Here is a 20,255-nt window from a genome sequence, read left to right on the forward strand (position 1 = left end):
GAGAACAAGTGTTTTTGCCTGGGTTTAAACCCTGGTTCTGTCAAATCTTGTCTGGCCTGGGACAAATTATTGAATATGTTTGGTGACAGAGTGACTATGAAAAAATACAAGGAATAGCCTTATTATTATTGTCACCTTGTTTCTATCTGTGGTCAGATTTGGACTCCCTAAGGGTCTCACTGTGGTTTATTCATTCATTTAAAAAAACACGCTGCTACATTGAAAGCGAAAAATTAAATATAAAACTGGTGCCCCCACTGAAGTGGGGACCAAATCATAAAGGCAAGTCATTTCTGAAACTTTCCCTCAGTCCCTTCAGACTCAATACATTAAACCAGCAATCCCACACGCACAATGGATGACAAAGAAAATATCTAGTCTGAAAAAGCATAATGTCCTTTGTTTTGCTTAGTGTGAAATAGGAAGTCTTCCACTTTCTCTGCATCTGCATGACTTTCCAGATTTAGGTAACAGGTCTTTTTAAGGGTATAGTGTTCAGTATAATTGCACTGTTTCATAAGCTAAGCCATTCTGTCACAAGAACACCTTGCAATTAGATTTCCTTCCTTGCCTATGACATGTCTTTTTTAACCTGTCATTGCTTTCTAGTAGATTTAGAATGTGAACCTGCACATATGGAATCACTTGGCATTCTTGAACGTTCCGTTTGCAGTAGAGTTTTGATCCACAACAGGTCAACTACTCTTGCAGCTGCGAAGGCCCAGATGTGGAGAAATCCCGAGACAGGGCCAGAAGCGCGGAATCACAACTTAGAAAACTAAGCATGGTAAGTAGGACATTTGGCATTTCTGTGCAGAAATTCCCAGAGCTCCAGAAATCATCTTCCTAAATCAGCAAGAATTTGGGAATCTGGAAATATGGCCAACTTGTTCCACATTCCTTTTTACAGAAGTCACCAGCTTTGAGCCTTACCTGGAATTTATAATATCAAATTCTCTGTGAAAATTCAGTACAAGTGAACAAAATAGCACACTAATATGCAATGATATGATGTCAGGAAAGACCATGAATGTATAAGTGAGATTTAAGAAAAAAAAGCCACCTATGCCTATAATGGTGTTATAGGCACAATAGGATAATAACGGTCCCTACCTTGCTGTCTTGTTAGCGTGAGGTTCAGTCTCCTGAGCCAGCACGGGGCTGGCACACATGACAATGATGATGATGATTGATAAACTTTTAATGAAAGCTTCCCCACCCTTGTTAGCAGCAAGCAGGAATATAAAGAAATAAGTAATCAAATGTATGCATTTTGTGTGAATGTTTCTTAAAATATTTTTTCTACCTGTTCATTCAAAAATTGTTTTTGCTTTTGTTTTCTATTTCTCTAGAAAATTCTCTCTCTTTTTTGAAAAAGATTTATGTAAGTTGAAGGCAGAATGGCAGAGAGAGAGGGATAGACAGAAAGAGATCTTCTATCCTCTGGTTCACTCCCCAGATGGCCACAATGGCTAGGGCTGAGCCAGGCCAAAGCCAGGAGCCAGAAGCGTCTTCAGGGTCTTCCATGTGGGTGCAGGGGCCCAAGCACTTGGGCCATCTTCCACTGCTTTCCCAGGCCATTAGCAGGGAGCTGGATCAGAAATAGTGCAGCCAGTTCCTGATGCAGAGCCCACATGGGATGCCGGCATTGCAGGCACTGGCTTTACAGGTTATGCAACAATGCCAGCTGGGACACAATCCTTAAATACACAGAAACGAACGTTCATGCAGCCCACCCAGCATCAACAATTATCAATATTTTTACCGATTTCGTGTTTTCTATTTCTACCATGGTTTTTCTGGAGTATTTTAACTACCTATAAGTATTTCTACCTGTAAATATTTCAGTAGCCATCTCTAGCCACAGGATCTAAAATTTAAAATAAATTCTTAAAATCATCTAATACCATATCAAACATTTCTATTTGTATCTCAGAATGTCATTTTACAGGATTTGTTAAGGAAAGGTAGGATTCAAGCAACATTTATATATTGCATTTGGTTGTTGCACCTTAAGTCCATTTAGCTTTCTTCTGTTTTAATGGCACTGATGTGTTAGGGAAACTTGTCAGAGCCATTTGTCCTCCGGATTTGGCTGTTTGATTCTTTGTGCTGTTAACTTCTCTGTCCTCTGCATTCTTATAATTCGGTTTTAGATCTGGAAAATGGATTCAATTTAGGTTTATTTATTTATTTATTTATTAGTCAAAAATACATCAGAGCCGTCCCCATGTATTTCCTGGTACACCAGATCAGAAGGCACATCATGTCTGGATAGCACAAACACAGTAAAGCTGAGACTGGGCAGTGGGCTCAGATGGTGTCTGCCTGACCCCTCCATTGCAAGTCTCCTCATCAATCTTTCACCTAACGACTTTAGCGGCCACTGAGGATTGTTTGCTGAGATCCTTCATTGCATTAGGGATCGCATGATCGGAACTTTCTGCTTCTTTCTTTGCTCCTCCATTTATTAGCTGGAATTCCTCCCATGAGGAAGATCTTTCCCCTCCTTAACTATTTAATGACCCCACAGAAACAATTTGTAAAAAAATGACCAAAAAACCCTTGCTTTTTTCTCTTCTATCAATATTCATGTTATAAGTGTGCACATTAGAAACCTCCAAGTGACCGTTTTGTTTTGAATCATAAAGTTACGGATTTTACAGTTTCATGTGTTTCAATCCATTGCAGCCGTTACTCTTTTTGACCCTCAGATTGTCCTATCTTTAGCCAATGAGAATCCCTTTGAAGTTGGCACCATGTTCTGTTGATCTGACTCTCATTGGCTTAGGATGAGTATGGAACATCTTTCTTGAGCATTTCTTTGCTTTTTGACAAGAAAGATAGCCTGGAATGCATCACTTCCCCATGGATGTTTGGTACTTTTTACTGGAAAATGGTAGTGAGAGACCAAAAATGGAGCGTTAGGGTTACTCATTGCCATTGAGTTGTTATTGTTTTTCTGTCTTTTTTTTTCTTGACAGAACTTTTTTATTTTTAAGGAAAAAAACATCGTAAGTTGATATTTCCAAATCAAGTTTAAGATCACATAACTTTTACTTAATTTCTTTGCATTAATATTATGTCTATTAGCACTTACGTTGAAAAGTTAGATATCTAATGGTATGAGAATGATTTTTTCAGTCTAAGATACATCTGTAGTTGTGATGGGGTTCAGGATGTGCTACCCCAAAATATGGCAGCTTGGCATTTGAGGAAACAACAGAATCAGAAAAGTCGTTCTCATCCTTTTATCCTTTCTCCCCGGAAGCAGACTGTAAAACCTAGGCAGACTGTCTTCTAAAGCAATCATAGGACTTAATTCTAGCAATGACTTCCTGACACCCAGAGGAATGGAGCAGCCTTACCCTTCAAGACACAGAGGGGCTGAGGGTATCTGAGCAAGCAGCCCCTGCGAAGTTCCCCATTTACGACTTTAGATTGGACCCTTTGTCCTCCCTTTTACAACTCTCACTTCTTTCTTAAGCTTATAACAAAAATACACAGATTCCTCTGCTTCTTTGGGCCTTCATTGCTGAAGGCTCCTGTGCCAAGTGAACTTGCATTAAACACATTTGTAGATTTTTCTCTTGTTAATCTGTCTGTCAAGGGGCTCTCATCCATAAAGCTAGCAATAAATGATAAAAAGAAATATCTTCTGTCCTATAATACATTCAAAATAATAACAATAATATTGGTACCATTGGTAAGGCTACTGACTACCCTTCATTTTCTGTCATTTCTTTGCTACAAGAGGCATGCTATAGACACCATTCTGCATGATGTATTTTGGTGATCACTCCATATCATTATATACAGAATTCATTCTTTTGATAAGCTGCATATTACTGCATTGTGTGGATATATATGGGTTATTTTGAATGTTTCTGACACAGATTTCATATTACTCCTCATGTTATAATCTGTTAAATGATTGTCATAATCTCCATATTCTAGAGAGGTTATTAATTAGGCCATAATTCCTAAAAAGTTGACTAGATACAATAGACAGACTGTGAAGATGAGAAAAACGTGCAAATTTTCAGCTAAACATAATAGTTTGGAATCATACCGCTTGAGAAAGTGAAAAAGGATCTGCTAGAAACATGGTGGGTGGAAAGCTTAGCCTACAATTATCGATACCACCAATCTTACTGCTAATTAAGAAACGGCTACCATTTGTCTTAACACAGATTCTCTGGCAACAGGGCGTGAAGCAGGAGGAGAAGGGGAGGTGTGTGCCATCCCAGAGGGAGAGGGGCGGAGCCAATAAATGCAGGTGTTCCTGGGCAGGCCTCAGCTCCACGGCCAACAAGGCTGCTTCACAATGCTGGACTGTTCCCATGGCCTCCTGCACTTCGGGATTATGTCACCAGCCCTTGTAAGGTTGCTGGAGAAGCCAGAGCCTCTGTGGGTCCACCGAGGCAGGTGAGCCCAGGGCCTCTCCTTGGCAGTGGGCCTCCCACGTAGGGGCTCCCATTTCTATGCTGATGGAAGGTGGTAGCCAAAACTGCGGCTTCAGAAGAGCAAGAATGGCATCACCCCCCACCAAGTTGCACAGGCTACTGGCGTCGGCCTGGCCGAGCTGATCTGGAAACTTGGGACCCACAAGCTGGGTCTGATGCACAATCTTAAATGAAATCATCTCCGTCTCCTGTCCTTATTCAGAAATATTTGGTAATAAAAAGTATTGTTTTGGGGGCCAGTGCTGCAGCGTAGTGGGTAAAGCTGCCACCTGCAGTGCCGGCATCCCCTATGGGCACCGGTTTGAGTCCTGGCTGCTCCACTTCCCATCAGGCTCTCTGCTATGCCCTGGGAAAGCAGTAGAAAATGGCCCAAGTCCTTGGGCCCTTGCACCTGTGTAGGAAACCTGGAAGAAGCTCCAGGCTGCTAGCTTCAGATCAATGCAGCTCTGGCCATTGTGGCCAACTGGGGAGTGAACTGGCATATAGAAGACCTCTCTCTCTCTCTCTGCCTCTCCTTATCTCTCTGTGTAACTCTGACTTTCAAATAAATAAATAAACCTTTAAAACACACAAAAAAGTGTTGTTTTGGACACATAGCTAGAAAATATCTTAGGAAATCATCTGATAATTTTCCTTGACCTTAAGTAAGACTATAAATTATCTAATTCTTAAAAATTCTAAAGGATATTTAATAATTTCCCGCACAGTAACCCGTTTTTTCTTTTTAACTTTTTTTTTTAAAAGATTTATTTATTTCTTTGGAAAGCAGAGTTACAGAGAGAGGCAGAGGCAGAGAGAAAGAGAGATCAATCGATCTGCCATCCTCTGGTTCACTCCCCCAAGGGCTGCAAGGGCCAGGACAGGGCCAGGCCAAAGACAGGAGCCAGGAGCTTCAACCTGGTCTCTCATGTGGGTGCAGGGGCCCAAGGAATTGGGCCATCTTCTGCTGCTTTCCCAGGGGCATTAGCAGGAAGCTGGATCAGAAGTGGAGCAGCCAGGACACAAACTGGCACCCACATGGGATGCCAGTGCTGCAGCCAGAAGCTTAACCCACTGCCCCACAATGCCAGCTCCAGTAATCCATTCTTTTATCTATTCCAGCATACTTGTAACTTCAGCATGTAATTTCCTGAGCTAACAAAAATGCTGGTCAATTGAAAATTCTGAAACATAGGTAAATTAAAGAAAAATCATCCCAGAATGGGCACTTGTCATGGTTAAGACACCACTGTGGGGCTGGCGCTGTGGCATGGCGGGTAAAGCCGCCACCGGCAGTGCTGGCATCCCATATGGGTGCCGGTTCGAGTCCTGGCCACTCCACTTAACAATTGTGCGCTCTGCTATGGCCTGGGAAAGCAGTAGAAGATGGCCCAAATCCTTGGGCCCCTGCACCTGTGTGGGAGACCTGGAAGAAGCTCCTGGCTCCTGGCTTTGGATCTGCACAGCTTCGTCCATTGCAACCAACTGGGGAGTGAACCAGCAGATGGAAGACTTCTCTCTCTCTGCCTCTCCTTCTCTCTCTGTGTAACTCTGATTTTCAAATAAATAAATCAGTCTTTAAAAAAAAGACACCACTTGGGACTCCAGTGTTCAGAATGCCTGGGTTTGAATCTTGACTTCAGCTCCCAATTCTAGTTTCCTGTTCATGCAAACCCTAGAAGTCAGCTTGTGCTTGGATCCCTGCCACCCTCACAGGAGACCTAGGCTGAGTTTCCACCTCCTGGTGTAGGCCTGGCCTCTGCTGTTACAGGCATTTTGAGAACAAACTGGCAGGTTTTTACAGCTCTGTCTGTCTCACTCTCTCTCTGTCTCAATGCCTCTTGAATGATAAAAAAGAAAGAGAAAGATCATCCTAAACCTCATTTGGTACATAACTTTTGCATAATAAAATTTACAATTTCCTTTTAGGAATAAACTGGCAATTATGATAAACTGTTCTACCATCTATGTTATGACAAAGTATCATGGCATTAAATATTCTCGGAAGACTAGCTTTTCACCCTCTTGGTTAGTTGATTTTCTTATTCCATTTTCCATTGCTATAGCAAGATACCTGCGGCTGTGTCATTTGTAAACAGCGGAGTTTATTTAGCTCGCACTTGCAGAGGCTAGAAGTCCAAGAACAGGCAGCGCCATCTGAGGGGGCATCTGGTGAGGGCCCTGTTGATTGCTATTACATCACAGCAGATGGCAGTGTGGCCAGAGGGAGAGACTGCATAGTGTGACGGGAGCCAGAGAGTGGCAGGGACCAGGTAGGCTCCTTGCTAACTACAGGGACAACTAACTCACGACCTGAGACCAGTATCAATCCCTTCCAAGGGCAGTGCCCACAGTGACCTGATTCCCATCCACCAGGCCCACCTCTACAAGGTTCCCCCACCAGGGGGCTGTTTGGCCTGGTGTTAAGACACTCATCTCCCACAGCAGAGTGCCTGGGTTTGATATCCTGCTCTGGCTCCCAATGCCAGCTTCCTGATGCTGCCTCAACCGGTTGAGTCCCTGACCTCCACTAGGGGGACCGGACACAGTCCTGGCCATTGCAGGCATTTAAGGAGTGAACCAATGGGTGGGATAAGTCTGTCTTTATCTCTCTGCTTCAAATAAAAAACAAACAAATAAAATATTCCACCACTCCAACATTGCAACACTGATGACCAATCTTCCAACTCATGAACCCTTGGGGACAAACCACATCTAAACCGTAGCACTGACCACTAGCCAAAAGCTAACAATATTTAGGACAAATATTGTTTGTTTGGATGTAATTAATCTATTTTTCTATTTCTTGTCTTTAACTTTTTTTTCTAAAAGATTTATTTATTTGAAGGGCAGAGTGACAGAGAGAGCCTCCATTCTCTGGTTTACTTCCTACATGGCTGTAACAGCCAGAGCTGGGCCAGGCTGAAGCCAGAAGCCAGGAGCTCCATCCCAGTCTCCCATATGGGCTGGCACGAACTCAAGTACTGGATCTACTGCCTCCCAGGCACGTTAGCTGAGAGCTGGATTGGAAGCAAAGTAGCTTCCAAACCAGCACAGTAATACAGGATGTGAATGTCCCAAGCAGTGGCTTAACCTGCTGTACCACAACACCTACCCCATATTTATTTTAACTGACACATAAAATTATACATATTTAAGGAGTACCATATGACATCTCAATACATCTATACCTCATATACCAGTATTATACTATATCTTATTAATATACCTTATATAATAGTGTAAATATATCTATCATCTCAAACATGTATCAGCTCTTATGATGAAAGCATTCCAAGTCCTCTCTTCTAGTTCTTTTTTTTTTTAAGACTTATTCATTTATTTGAAAGTCAGAGTTACAGAGAGAAAGGGAGAGACAGAAAATCTTCCAACCCCTGCTTCACTCCCCAAGTGGCCAGGACTGGGCCAGGCGAAAGTCAGGAACTAGGAGTTTCATCTGGGTCTCCCACGCGGGTGCAGGGGCTGAAGGATTTGGGCCATCCTCTGCTGCTTTCCCAAGACATTAGCAGGGAGCTGGACTGGACATGAAACAGCTGGGGCTCGAACCGGGGCCCATATGGGATGTGGGCATCGCATTCAGCAGCTTAACCGATTATGCCACAACAATTGCCCTGTTGTTTTTTTTTTTTTTTAATACTGCTCTTTATTGTTATCTGTGTTACCCCAGTGTACAATGGAACACCAGAACCTATTCCTCTAACTCTCACTAAATATCCATCAATCAACACTACTCTCCCCAGCCTCCTGTAACCACCACTTTATTTCCAACTTCTATGAAGTCAACTTTTCCAGAGTCCACATGTGAGTCAGATAATGTGGAACCTATCTTTCTGTGCCTGCCTTATTTAGCATCACGAACTCCAATTCCATCTTTTGTTGCAAATGACAGGAGTTCATGCATGTTAATGGCTGAGTAATTTTCCATTGTGAATATTAATATACACTATGTTTTCTGTATGCATTCATCAGTCGGTGGACAGTTAGATCGTTCCCATTTCTTGGCTGTTGTGAACAGTGCTACAGTAAACATGGGCGTGCAGACGTCTCTTCCACAGACTGAGTTCATTTCCCTTGGATGTAGCAGGATTGCTAGGGCATACAGTAGTTCTATTTTTAATTTTTGGAGGAACCTCCATATACTTTTCCACCATGGCTGGAACAGTGAACATGGGCTCACTCTCTCCCCAATCCTCGCCTACACTATAATCTTTTGTCTTTTTTATAATAGACAATCTAACGGGAATGAAGTGATATCTCCTTATGGTTTTGGTTTGCATTTCCCTGATGATTAGTGATGTCCAGCATTTTGTTATGTATCTGTTGGCCATTTGTGTGTGTTCCTTTGAGAAATGTCTATTTAGATCTATTACCCATTTTTATCTGGACTATTTGATTTTTGCAATTGAGTAGTTCCCTATACAATCTGGTCATTAGCCTCCTTGTCAATGTTCCTGGTTTGAGAGAATCTTTGAATTGATTTGTTTTCAAGTCTTTCTTGTTGTAGCAACTTTGAAATAAAATTTAAATATATATCCATAATTAAGTCATCTCAAAGTTGTTTTAAAAAGCCATTGTAGGGGTCTGTGCTGTGGCATATAGCAGGCTAAACCTCTGCCTGTGACACCAGGGACATATGGGTCCTCTCATAGCTGCTCCTCTTCAAATCCAGCTCTCTGCCTGTGGCCTGGGAAAGCAGTAGAAGATGGCACAAGTGCTTGGGCCCTTGCACCCACATGGGAGACCAGAAGAAGCTCCTGGCTCCTGGCTTCGGATCAGCCCAGCTCTGGCCGTTACAGCTTTTAAGAAGTGAACCAGGGGATGGAAGACCTTTCTCCCTGTCCCTCCCTCTGTCTGTAGCTCTGCCTCTCAAAGTAATAAATAAAAATCTTTAATTAAAAAAAAACCATAAGGTTCAGTTATCAAGTATCCATAAACATTGTGATACCAGACATAACTCTTATATTTCCTCTTAATGAAAATGATTGTGTGTGTATGTGAATATCCCACGTTCTGTCTCACTTCAAGATCAGTATGTTGTAGTGGCAATATCTAGGAGTCCATCAGAGAAAGAAGTCCTATTCAAAAACCACAGACTGCAAACCAGCTGGAGTCCGATTCCTCAATGAATCACGCTGTTGATATAGGATGTTTCATGTAGTAAACATTAATGACATTCGCATGGAAAGAAGAGAGGCAGGAGGCAAAGGAAAGAAAGAGGGAAGAAGATATTTCACCCTCTGCCATCACTAATTCCATTTTCCATATAGAAAGAGCAACATGGGCACTCACTCCCATGTTTGGAATAAATGACCCAATGACTACTACTCCCTTAGACACACTGCTGCTTGAAACAAAGAGAAGGCGTGAATATCTTCAGGTTTCTTCTCTTCTGTGAGCCTATGGTTTCGTTGACTGCTAACATTGGCTAGGTTGCAAATTTGTTTTAAAATCTGGAAACCAAGGCCGGCGCCGTGGCTCAACAGGCTAATCCTCCGCCTAGCGGCGCCGGCACACCGGGTTCTAGTCCCGGTCGGGGCACCGATCCTGTCCCGGTTGCCCCTCTTCCAGGCCAGCTCTCTGCTGTGGCCAGGGAGTGCAGTGGAGGATGGCCCAAGTCCTTGGGCCCTGCACCCCATGGGAGACCAGGATAAGCACCTGGCTCCTGCCATCGGATCAGCGCGGTGCGCCGGCCGCAGCGCGCTACCGCGGCGGCCATTGGAGGGTGAACCAACGGCAAAAGGAAGACCTTTCTCTCTGTCTCTGTCTCTCACTGTCCACTCTGCCTGTCAAAAAAAAAAAAAAAAAATCTGGAAACCAAAATGCTTTCAGATGAAAGGCGGGGAGAAAATACTTCCCAGTGTGTCCACTTGAGTGCCGGGAGAGCCTAATAAATACCACTATCATCATCAATGCTATCATGTAAATATCATTGCCCGGAAAACAATGTGAATTCCTACTGCTGCATACCAACAGCTGGAAGATGACCCTTGACTGTGCCGGGTTTTATTCCATCCCGTCTTAGCCGCCTTGTTCCCAGCTGGGCAAGCAGCCGCCTTTCTGATGGAGAGTTTCTTGCACTGATAAGGAAAAACTGCTGAAGTCATGAGGCTGCTCGAGGCAGAGCCCTTGTGTGAGTCATATGAAAGCTGCACACTGCTGACCTCTGGCAAAAAGGGAGCAAGCAAGGACAGGAGAGGCGGAGGGGGAGAGGTTCAAGCGCGAGTTCTCTCCTTGAACCCAGAAGATTATGGGTCAAGAGCTGTGTGCAAAGACCCTGCAGCCGGGATGCAGCTGCTACCGCTGTTCGGAGCGAGGCGAGGTACCCGGCTGCCGGAATCAGGCTGTGACGACCGAGACTGCGCTCGAGGTATTTGTACCCAAGAGGACCAGCTTTCTCTATGGACAAAGCAAGTCCAGACCCTCCCTTTCTGGAGTGAGGTCTGACTCTTCTGCGGTGGGTCTAAACCAATAAAAGGCAGATTCTATTAAAGTCACAGAGAATTTATGGCTGTAGTTATCAAATGTGGGGACTTGCTTGTAAACCAAAAGGGAAAAATAGTCCTTGGCTTTGGGCTGCTTGAAACTCCCTGGACTTGAGGCTGAGAATGTAGTTCTTGGCATTCTCTGAGCTGAACCCCAAAAGGCAAGCGATAGTACTGGTTGGTTTTGCTGTGGATTCAAACTCTCGATAATTAGCTTGTGATTATTAGCAATGCCGTGCTTAGAAGATCATTCCCCTAAAGTGATACATTAAATGGACATGGAAATAAAAAACAAACAAAACCTGAGTTAAACAGAGAAAAATTGGAAACCATCTATTAAAGAGATTTAGGTTAACCTGCGCTAAAGATGTATTTTTAGGGGAAGTAAGAATGCAGTATTTAGCAGTGGATATTGTTTTGGGTTTTTTTTTTTAGGAATTTGACTTTCAAGGAAGGTGCTTTTTGAGGGGTGCAGGGAGCTTAGAAAATATATGAAGAGTGGAAGTCAGGCAAATAAAGAAAAAACGGTTTGCTAGCCTCTGAATCTTGATTTTGCATATACGTTATTCCGGCTCTTTGCTTTTCTCTAGCTCACAGACCTACAAGAAGCTTCATGTTCCATGACTTCATTTCACCCCAGGGGACTGCAGGCCATCCACGCCCGGAAATTCAAGAGTAAAAGGCCACGCAGTAACAGTGATTCTTTTCAGGAAGAGGATCTGAGGCAGGCTTTTCAGTGGGTAAGTGAGCAGCTGATGTTGATCGGGAATTCAATGTGGATTTGTCTAGGGAGTCTGGCCATCACTCCCAGGGCAATGACTGAGCGGGCGTCCCAAGTACACTCCTGCGATGCTGTCTAATTTCCCTGGGACTGAAAAAAAAAGAAGTCAATGCTAAACAAACTGCTCTCTCTCTCTCTCTCTTTCTCTCTCTCTCTCTCCCTTCCCCATCCTTCACCCCTCCAATTGCCCAAAAGCAGAGAAAGAGCCTCCCTTTTGGGGCCGCCTCGTCTTACTTGAACTTGGAGAAGCTGGGTGAAGGCTCTTACGCTACAGTTTACAAGGGGATTAGCAGGTGAGTGACTCACAACTGGGTCTTGGTCCCCTGATTTCGCACTGTAAAGCTAGGTGAGGCATCCCGGGAGTTCACAGCATCAAGCGCTTGTGCAAGAGACCATGGTCACTAAGGAGAGATTGAAACAACCTGGAGTGGAAAACAAACAGGCCCTGCCCTCAATTAAAATCAGCACACTGAAGTGTTTATCAGTGTTGCCTCTCCGTGATTCGATTCAAAGTAGACGTCTGTGTTATTGACCCAAGAAACAATTGCCGCTCTTCAGCCTGGTGGGAAGCAGAGTTGGGAAGGTGTCCACAAAGGGTTGTTCATGTCCCTTCCTCAATCACAAAGACAGAGGTTTGCGTTGGGAGCTTCTTGAGTTTGCTGCTTCATTCTTCCACCTGGCCTTTGCAAAAGAGTTGGTTTCTGCAAAATACAGTATGTTCGAAGAATGATAGATCCCGAGCTTTCTACACTTGGGGAAGACACACAATGACTTGCCCAAAGGTCAAATAGCTGTTTTGGAAAACAACAAACTGTGTTCAGTAGGTATGAAAAAATCCATGAATTCCACTGCCTTTTTGTTAAGGTGGGAATATTGGAAGGTCTTGGTTCTTTAATTTTTGTTATTCCAAGAGAGAAAAATAATGGCTCAATAGTAGTTAAATGTTAACTTAAAAACTATAATATAAATGCTGTAAGACTAAGTATTGCGTATCTCAATATTTGTGTTGTTTTTACTTGTTAGAAGCATAGGAGAAAATCAATTTTAAGCTTGGAAGTAGATTTTGATTCATTTACATAGATTATCCTAGGAGTTGGCAACGTAAAGGATTTCTGTCAAGGAACTCAGCAGAGGAATAGGAGAGAGAAGTGCATTCGAGCGCCAGGCATTTAGCACGGTGCTTATGACACCCCTCGGGAGACCCTGGTCCCATACCAGAGTGCCTGGGTTCAAGTCCTGGCTCTATTTTCAATGCCAACTTCCTGCTAATGTGCACCCTGGGAGGCAACAGGTGATAGCTCAAGTACTTGGGTCCCTGGCACCCATTTGGAAGACTCCAGTTGGGTTCTGGGCTCCTGGCCTGGCCCTGGCTGTTCTCAGACATTTGAAGAGTGAACCAGCACATGGAGGATCTTTGTCCCTGTCTCTGTCTCTCAAATAAATTAAAATTTAAAAAAGAAGTGCATTCGGTATTTTTATCCATGTATTCAGAGATACAAATAGAAGTATTTTCCTGGCAGTAAGATTTATAATAGACAATAAAAACCTGTTCACAAGTATCCCTTAATGAAGACCTGAGTAAATAATCACCTACCGTGAAATGGTACAAAGCATTGAAAGCATGAAACAGAGATAGGAGAGGGTCTATCAAAAGTTCACAGAAAATGTGAACTAGGAAAACACAAGATGTGGATTTCAAAAATTTTTACACCAAAATAAACTTATCCTTTAATTCCATTTTCCATGACCTTTTTGAAGTACTTTCATATTAATATGGAAAGATATCCAATATTTTAAGAGGAAAAAGCAAGTTATAGAATGATCCCTATGATCCCATTTAGAAAGGAGCACTAGGGCACACTATACATGTATAAATTTGTACGTGCAAGGAGGAGCCTGGGAAAATACACAAGAGATGCATTACCTCTAGTGTTTGCAGGTGGAGCAGAGAAATCTTTCTCCTTATTCCCTACCACAGAGACATTACATTTTTATGTAAAAGCAAATACGGACACCAAGAAGGCACGAGATAAATTCAACATCAGTTCCTTATTGTTAAAGCTCTAAGCAAAATAGAAGCAGAATAATTCTTCATTATGATGTAGAACATTTCAGATCAATGCCTCATATTCTTTCTTCTTAAAAATTGGTGGCATTAATGTTAACTAGGGCAAGGACATCCATCATCTATTATTGCTAAAATGACCATAAATGTTCTAGCCAATGCAGTGAGAAAAAAAAAAGACTGAATATCATTTCCGCAGTTATATTCTACCTAAAAATCCAAAGAGAATAGGTGAAGAAATTATTAAAAGTTGTAAGACAGAACAATATGGGGGTCAGTTAAAATCAACATTTGAGTACACTAACCAAAAGTTGTCCTATGTATTAGCGATAGCCATTTAGAAAATATAGCAGGGGGAATTACTCTAACAACAACAAAAATATCACCATTACCAAGGCCAGCACTGTGGTGCCTCTGCTTGCTATGTGAGCATCCCATAACAGGGTGCTCGTTTAAGTCCCTGCCTCTCTGCTTTCTACCCAGCCCCCTGCTAACGGACCTGGAAAAGCAGTGGAGGATGAATCAAGTACTTGAATCCCAGCCACATAGGTGGGAGATCAGCTAGAGTTCCAGGCTCCTGGCTTCCGCCTGGCCCAGCAACGCTGTTACAACCATCTCGGGAGTGAACCAGCAGGATAGAAGATCTCTTTCTCTCTCTCCCTCTCTCTGTTACTCTCTCCCTCTCTGTTACTCTGCCTTTCAAATACATCACACACAATCTTTTTTAAAAATTACCATTAGTGGTGCCGCGGCTCACTAGGTTAATCCTCCGCCTAGCGGCGCTGGCACCCCAGGTTCTAGTCCCGGTCGGGGCGCCAGATTCTGTCCCGGTTGCCCCTCTTCCAGGCCAGCTCTCTGCTGTGGCCCAGGAAGGCAGTGGAGGATGGCCCAAGTGCTTGGGCCCTGCACCCCATGGGAGACCAGGATAAGCACCTGGCTCCTGGCTTCGGATCAGCATGGTGCGCAGGCCGCAGCGGCCATTGGAGGGTGAACCAACAGCAAAGGAAGACCTTTCTCTCTGTCTCTCTCTCTCTCACTGTCCACTCTGCCTGTCAAAAAAAAATTACCATTAGCATTAAAAATAGGCAGAATTAAATAAAGATGTACTAAGGGACCTAAAAACGTTAAAGAGGCCTTCTTTAATTCTCCTGGTATCTGCTAGTGTTTCTCTTCTCTACTATCTGCTACATGTCAGGCACTATCTCAGCTGATAAGGATGCTTCTGAGGACAAAGAGACGGACATCCGTGCTCTGAAGGAGTGTACATCTAGTGCGAGTGAGGCAGGCAGGAAACAAATCTATGTGACACGGAGTTTGTGAGGCATGAAAAGTGCTGTGGAAAAGCATAAGGCAGGAGGAGGGTCGGGGGAGCCAGGGTGATAGGTGAGGAAAAGGGAAGCCCCGCACAGAGACTTGGATGGGAGTGAGGAGTGAGCCATGTGCGTGACGGTGGCAGCGCCGTGGCGTGGGTGGCGGGCAGCTCCAGGCAGAAGGAACAGCAAGTGTGTGGGGCAGGAGTAGTGTGTGTGTGTGTGTGGTGTGTGTGGTGTGTGTGTGGTGTATGGTGTGTGTGTGGTAGGTGTGTGTGGTGGGTGTGTGTGGTGTATGGTGTGTGTGGTGTGTGTGTGGTATGTGTGTGGTGTGTATGTGGTGGGTGTGTGCGGTAGGTGTGTATGTGGTGTGTGTGTGGTGTGTGTGTGTGTGTGATGTATGGTGTGTGTGTGGTAGGTGTGTATGTGGTAGGTGTGTGTGTGGTATGTGTGTTGTGTGTATTGTGTGTGTGGTATGTGTGCTGTGTGTGTTGTCTGTGGGGTGTATATGGTGTGGGGGGTATGTGTGTGGTAGGTGTGTGTGTGGTATGTGTGTTGTGTGTATTGTGTGTGTGGTATGTGTGGTGTGTGTGCTGTGTGTGTTGTCTGTGGGGTGTATATGGTGTGGGGGGTATGTGTGTGGTAGGTGTGTGTGTGCTGTGTGTGTATGTGGTGTGTGTGGGTGTGTGTGGTATGTGTGTGGTAGGTGTGTGTGTGGTATGTGTGCTGTGTGTGTTATGTGTGATGGTGTGTGTGGGGTATGTGTGTGGTACGTATGTGAGTGGTATGTGTGGTGTGTGTGTGTGGTGTGTGTGGTGTGGGGATTTGTGTGTGGTGTGTGTGGTGTGTGTGCATGATGTGTGTGTGGTGTGTGTGGGGTGTGTGTGGAGTGTGGTGTGTGTGTGTGGTGTATGTGCATGGTGTGTGGGGTATGTGTGTGGGGTGTGTGTGGGTGTGGGTGTATGGGTATGTGAGGGGATGTGGTGTGTATGGGAGTGTGTGTGTGGTGTGTGTGTGAATGGTGTGTGGTGTGTGGGGTGTGTGTGCATGGTGTGTGGGGTGTGTGTGTATGGTGTGTGGGGTGTATGTTCATGGTGTGTGAGTGTGTGGGGGGGTGTGTGTGGTATGTGTACAACAGGTAAGCAGATGGCCGAAGGTCTTGTGCAATGATTACTCCAGGAACTATTAAGTGTAGATCTGGATTAGAAAACCTTGTGATGCAAAAATGTCAGTGATTCCCTAATTTCGTGTTTTGAGGTATTCTAATACAGTTGTCCTTTCGTATCTGTGGGGGATTTGTCCCAGGACCCCCTACAGATACCAAGATCCATGGATAATCAAGTCCTTTACATAAAATGACACAGTATTTGCATATAACCTACAGACATATTTCAATAGACAGCAAATCATTTCCAGGTCATTCATAGTACCTAACAGTGTGAAGACAGTGAAAACGGTTGTTGTACTGTATTGCTTAGCGAATAATGACAAGAAAAAAACATCTGTATGTGTTGGGTACAGATGCAAACTTTTTTCAGTTTTTGATCCACAGTTGGTTGAATTCACAAATCCTAAACCCATGGATACGGAGGACACACTGTATATTCAGAGTCTACAATAATTAAAATTGTGTAGCACAAGTATAAAGAAAGATCAAAGTAACATGATTTTTTAAAATTCAGAAGTTCAAGTATTAATAAGATCTACTGAATAGTCCCGGTGGTATTTCACATCAGCAGCAAAAAGAAGAGAGTCCAATAAATGAATGTGGGACAGTTGAAAAAGTGAACATACAGGATGAAGTCCCAATGGATTCAAGAATTAATGGAGGGGCTGGCCTGTGGCGCAGCTGGTTAACGCTCTGGCCTGCAGTGCCGGCATCCCATATGGGCACCGGTTCTAGTCTGGCTGATCCTCTTCCAATCCAGCTCTCTGCTATGGCCTGGGAAAGCAGTAGAAGATGGCCCGAGTCCTTGGGCCCCTGCACCCACGTGGGAGATCCGGAAGAAGCTCCTGGCTCCTGGCTTCTGAGTCCTTGGGCCCCTGCACCCACGTGGGAGATCCGGAAGAAGCTCCTGGCTCCTGGCTTCCGAGTCCTTGGGCCCCTGCACCCACGTGGGAGATCCGGAAGAAGCTCCTGGCTCCTGGCTTCGGATCAGCGCAGCTCTGGCCATTGTGGCCATCTGGGGAGTGAACCAGCGGATGGAAAACCTCTCTCTTTGTCTCTACCTCTCTCTATAACTCTGACTTTCAAATAAATAAAATAAATCTTTAAAAAAAAAGAATTAATGTAATAGAAAACAGACAAGAGCTAGAAGAAAACATAAATGTATTCTGTGCGGCCTCTGAGCTGGAAAGTTCTGTGCACACCTGACACTGAGAACAGAACCAGAAGGGAAGGCAGTGTCCATGGTACCCCAACTACCCAAGTGTGTTCCAGGGAGCCTCAATTCAAAGACACTTTGGGAGATGTTTCATTGAAGTATTCGCAATGCTCAAAGCAATATGGGGACCATTTGAACAAAATCCAATGTGATCTTTTATCATAGATACTACCAGGATTTAAAATTTTTTAAATTTGATCAAAAACCTTTTTTAAAAAAATTATTTATTTTTGGTAGAGGATGGAGTAGAATTTCACAGGGCCAGGCTCTGAGTAAAACCTTTGGAAAATAGTTAACATCATAAAAAATTTGAATCTCAACACTTCAAAGCATGATAAGGCTTAAAAGCAATTGGTGAAAAGTGCCTGCAAAATATTTCAAGAACAAGGTAGGCAAATCACAAAAGAAGTACGAGAGACCAAGAAACACAAAAATTCAGTTCTGCAATAAAGAAACAGAAATGTAATCATGATAATCATTTTTACCTATCGAATAGGCCAAAAAAATGAAGACAAAAATGAAGACAGAAAAGCAAGCCACATTGATGGGCTATGTCACAGGGACACAGGAATCAACTGAAAGTGCTTCCAGGGGCAGACCTTTGAGAAAGTAGACAAAGCAGTACTGAGTTACAACCCAAAGAACAGAATAAATATCCAGGAGCACACACTGATATAAATTAGTAAATGGAAGAGAAGAAACAATTGCCCGTGCGAAAGAGTCGCAATAATCTACGCAGCTAGTACACCCACCAGGAGGTAGCTCACAGCCCCCACCCCGTGAGCCTGGGCCACCCCGGGGACAGTCTTCAAAAGCACAGCATGGAAAGCAGGCAGAAAGCTGACAGACACTACCTCGGGCAGGTGTTGTGTCCCCATCAGAGGTCATAATCGTGATGGTGGTGTGTGCCCTTAGTCTCTGTGTAAGCACAAGAAAGTGCAAAAAGTTCCTAGAGTGACATGCTACAAGGACCTGACCAGTACTCCTCGTAACAGTCAAAGTCATGGAAAATGAGGGAAACCTGGGAAGTTCACAATCAGGAGGCACCCACAAGACCTAACAGCAACAACTAAACGCAATGCTGAACGGAATCCTGGACAAGGGGAAAAGGATGCTAGGTAAAGACTGAAGAAATCCCAATAACCTGTGGACTTCAGTTGATAATAATGTGCAGCATTGGTTCACTAATGATAGCAAATGAACCTTACTAAGTAAGATATTAACAATAGAAGAAATTGGAAGGAACGGGGAACTCTGTACTATCTTCTCAATTTTTTTCCTGTAATTCTGAAACTAATCTAAAAGATGTGATCTAAGGAAATGCAAACAAATCCCTGCCCAGCACTGGGGAGGAAGGGTGGCCTGGCCACACTCATGTCCATTTAGTGGTACAGTCACTCCACAGGGGTGAATTTAAATCAATAAAAGTGTGTGCATTGTACATTCTTTGAGCAATTTTACCTTGACTCTAAGGAAATAGTTGGGGCTGTGTGCAAAGACTTATCACATTTATTTATGATCATCAACATATCTGTATAAAAGTTCAAAGCTGGACACAATTTGGAATGACCTAACACATTGTAGGATATTTACATAACGAGCTATTACGTCATTATTAAGTAGCGCACTGTAAGAATGGTAGGAGGAAGAGCACATCACTAACAATGTGATAGGAATCCCACAGCACTGACGACAGATTTGGACTTGCATTAAAATCTCCTCTGTTTTTGGCACTTAGCTTACATCACAAGCAAACTGTTAAATAAGGAGAGGGTAGGAGTTAGAGAGGGAGGGTGCTCTGTACCGGTCAGGTAGCACGCAGGAGGCCAGTGTAAGAATCTGACTTTTATTCTGAGAGGTAGAGGTATGGTGCATTTTGAACAGAAAATTGGGTTGTTATTACTTTCATTTAAAAGGGGGCCCCGGGATTGGCATTTGGCCTATGGGTTAAGATGCTTGCGTTCAATACATGGCTCTACCTCCCGACTCCAGCTTCCTGCTAACACACACCCTGAGCAGCAAAGGTGAGGGCTCAGCTGACTGGGCTCCTGCCACCCTCGTGGGAGACCTGCATTGAGTTCCTGTTCTCAGCTCCCTCCTGCATCCTGGACCTAGCCCTGGCCATTGCAGACTTTTGGAGAGTGAACCAGCAGATGGGAGCTTTCTCTCCACTTATCTCTCTGTCTCTCCACCTCTCTCTCCATATACATACAAATTTATATATATATATATATATATATACACACATGTATATTAAAAGGGTGCCCTAACTTCTCCATTGGAAGTATATAGCAGGAGTACAAGTGTACAAACAGGGCGACTACTGAGAGACCATTACAATAAGTCAGATGCAAGATAAGGACGTGTGAAATAAGGGCACAAAGGGAAATAAAAGGCACAATGCACCTGAAGACATGGCGTGGATTTAGAGAGGGGTCACTCTGTGCTTCTCTGTGTTCTCCAAGTTTTCCGTAATGAGCACACCACTTTAGTAACAGAGAAAAACACTCTGGAATATAAATATATATTCCTATGCTGGAATGTATTTTGAAGGAAAATGCCTTTTGCTGTAAATCCCCACTTCAACCATCTCGAAGAGTGTGTGAGCGCCTCCCTGTTTTCTAGGATCAATGGCCAGCTGGTGGCTCTGAAAGTCATCAGCATGAACACAGAGGAAGGAGTCCCATTCACCGCCATCCGGGAAGGTAAGAGCAGCAGGAACGGGCTCACCAGATGGGTTTTGCATTGCGCCCATGCACTCAGCGTC

General features: G+C 43.9%; 1 protein-coding gene across 1 annotated transcript in view; it reads left to right on the forward strand.

Moving 5' to 3' along the window:
* The first annotated feature begins 720 nt into the window (after window positions 1-720).
* The window catches only part of CDK15 (cyclin dependent kinase 15), a 104,882-nt gene continuing 85,347 nt past the window's right edge, over window positions 721-20,255 (forward strand). The window contains exons 1-5 of the mRNA XM_062190028.1: window positions 721-787; window positions 10,489-10,833; window positions 11,539-11,688; window positions 11,928-12,022; window positions 20,114-20,193. Coding sequence (XP_062046012.1) covers window positions 10,714-10,833; window positions 11,539-11,688; window positions 11,928-12,022; window positions 20,114-20,193 — 445 coding nt within the window. The 5' untranslated portion in view covers window positions 721-787; window positions 10,489-10,713. The remainder of the gene's footprint in view (window positions 788-10,488; window positions 10,834-11,538; window positions 11,689-11,927; window positions 12,023-20,113; window positions 20,194-20,255) is intronic.

The sequence above is a fragment of the Lepus europaeus genome, chromosome 1, assembly GCF_033115175.1.
Source record: "Lepus europaeus isolate LE1 chromosome 1, mLepTim1.pri, whole genome shotgun sequence".
NCBI lineage: Eukaryota > Metazoa > Chordata > Mammalia > Lagomorpha > Leporidae > Lepus > Lepus europaeus.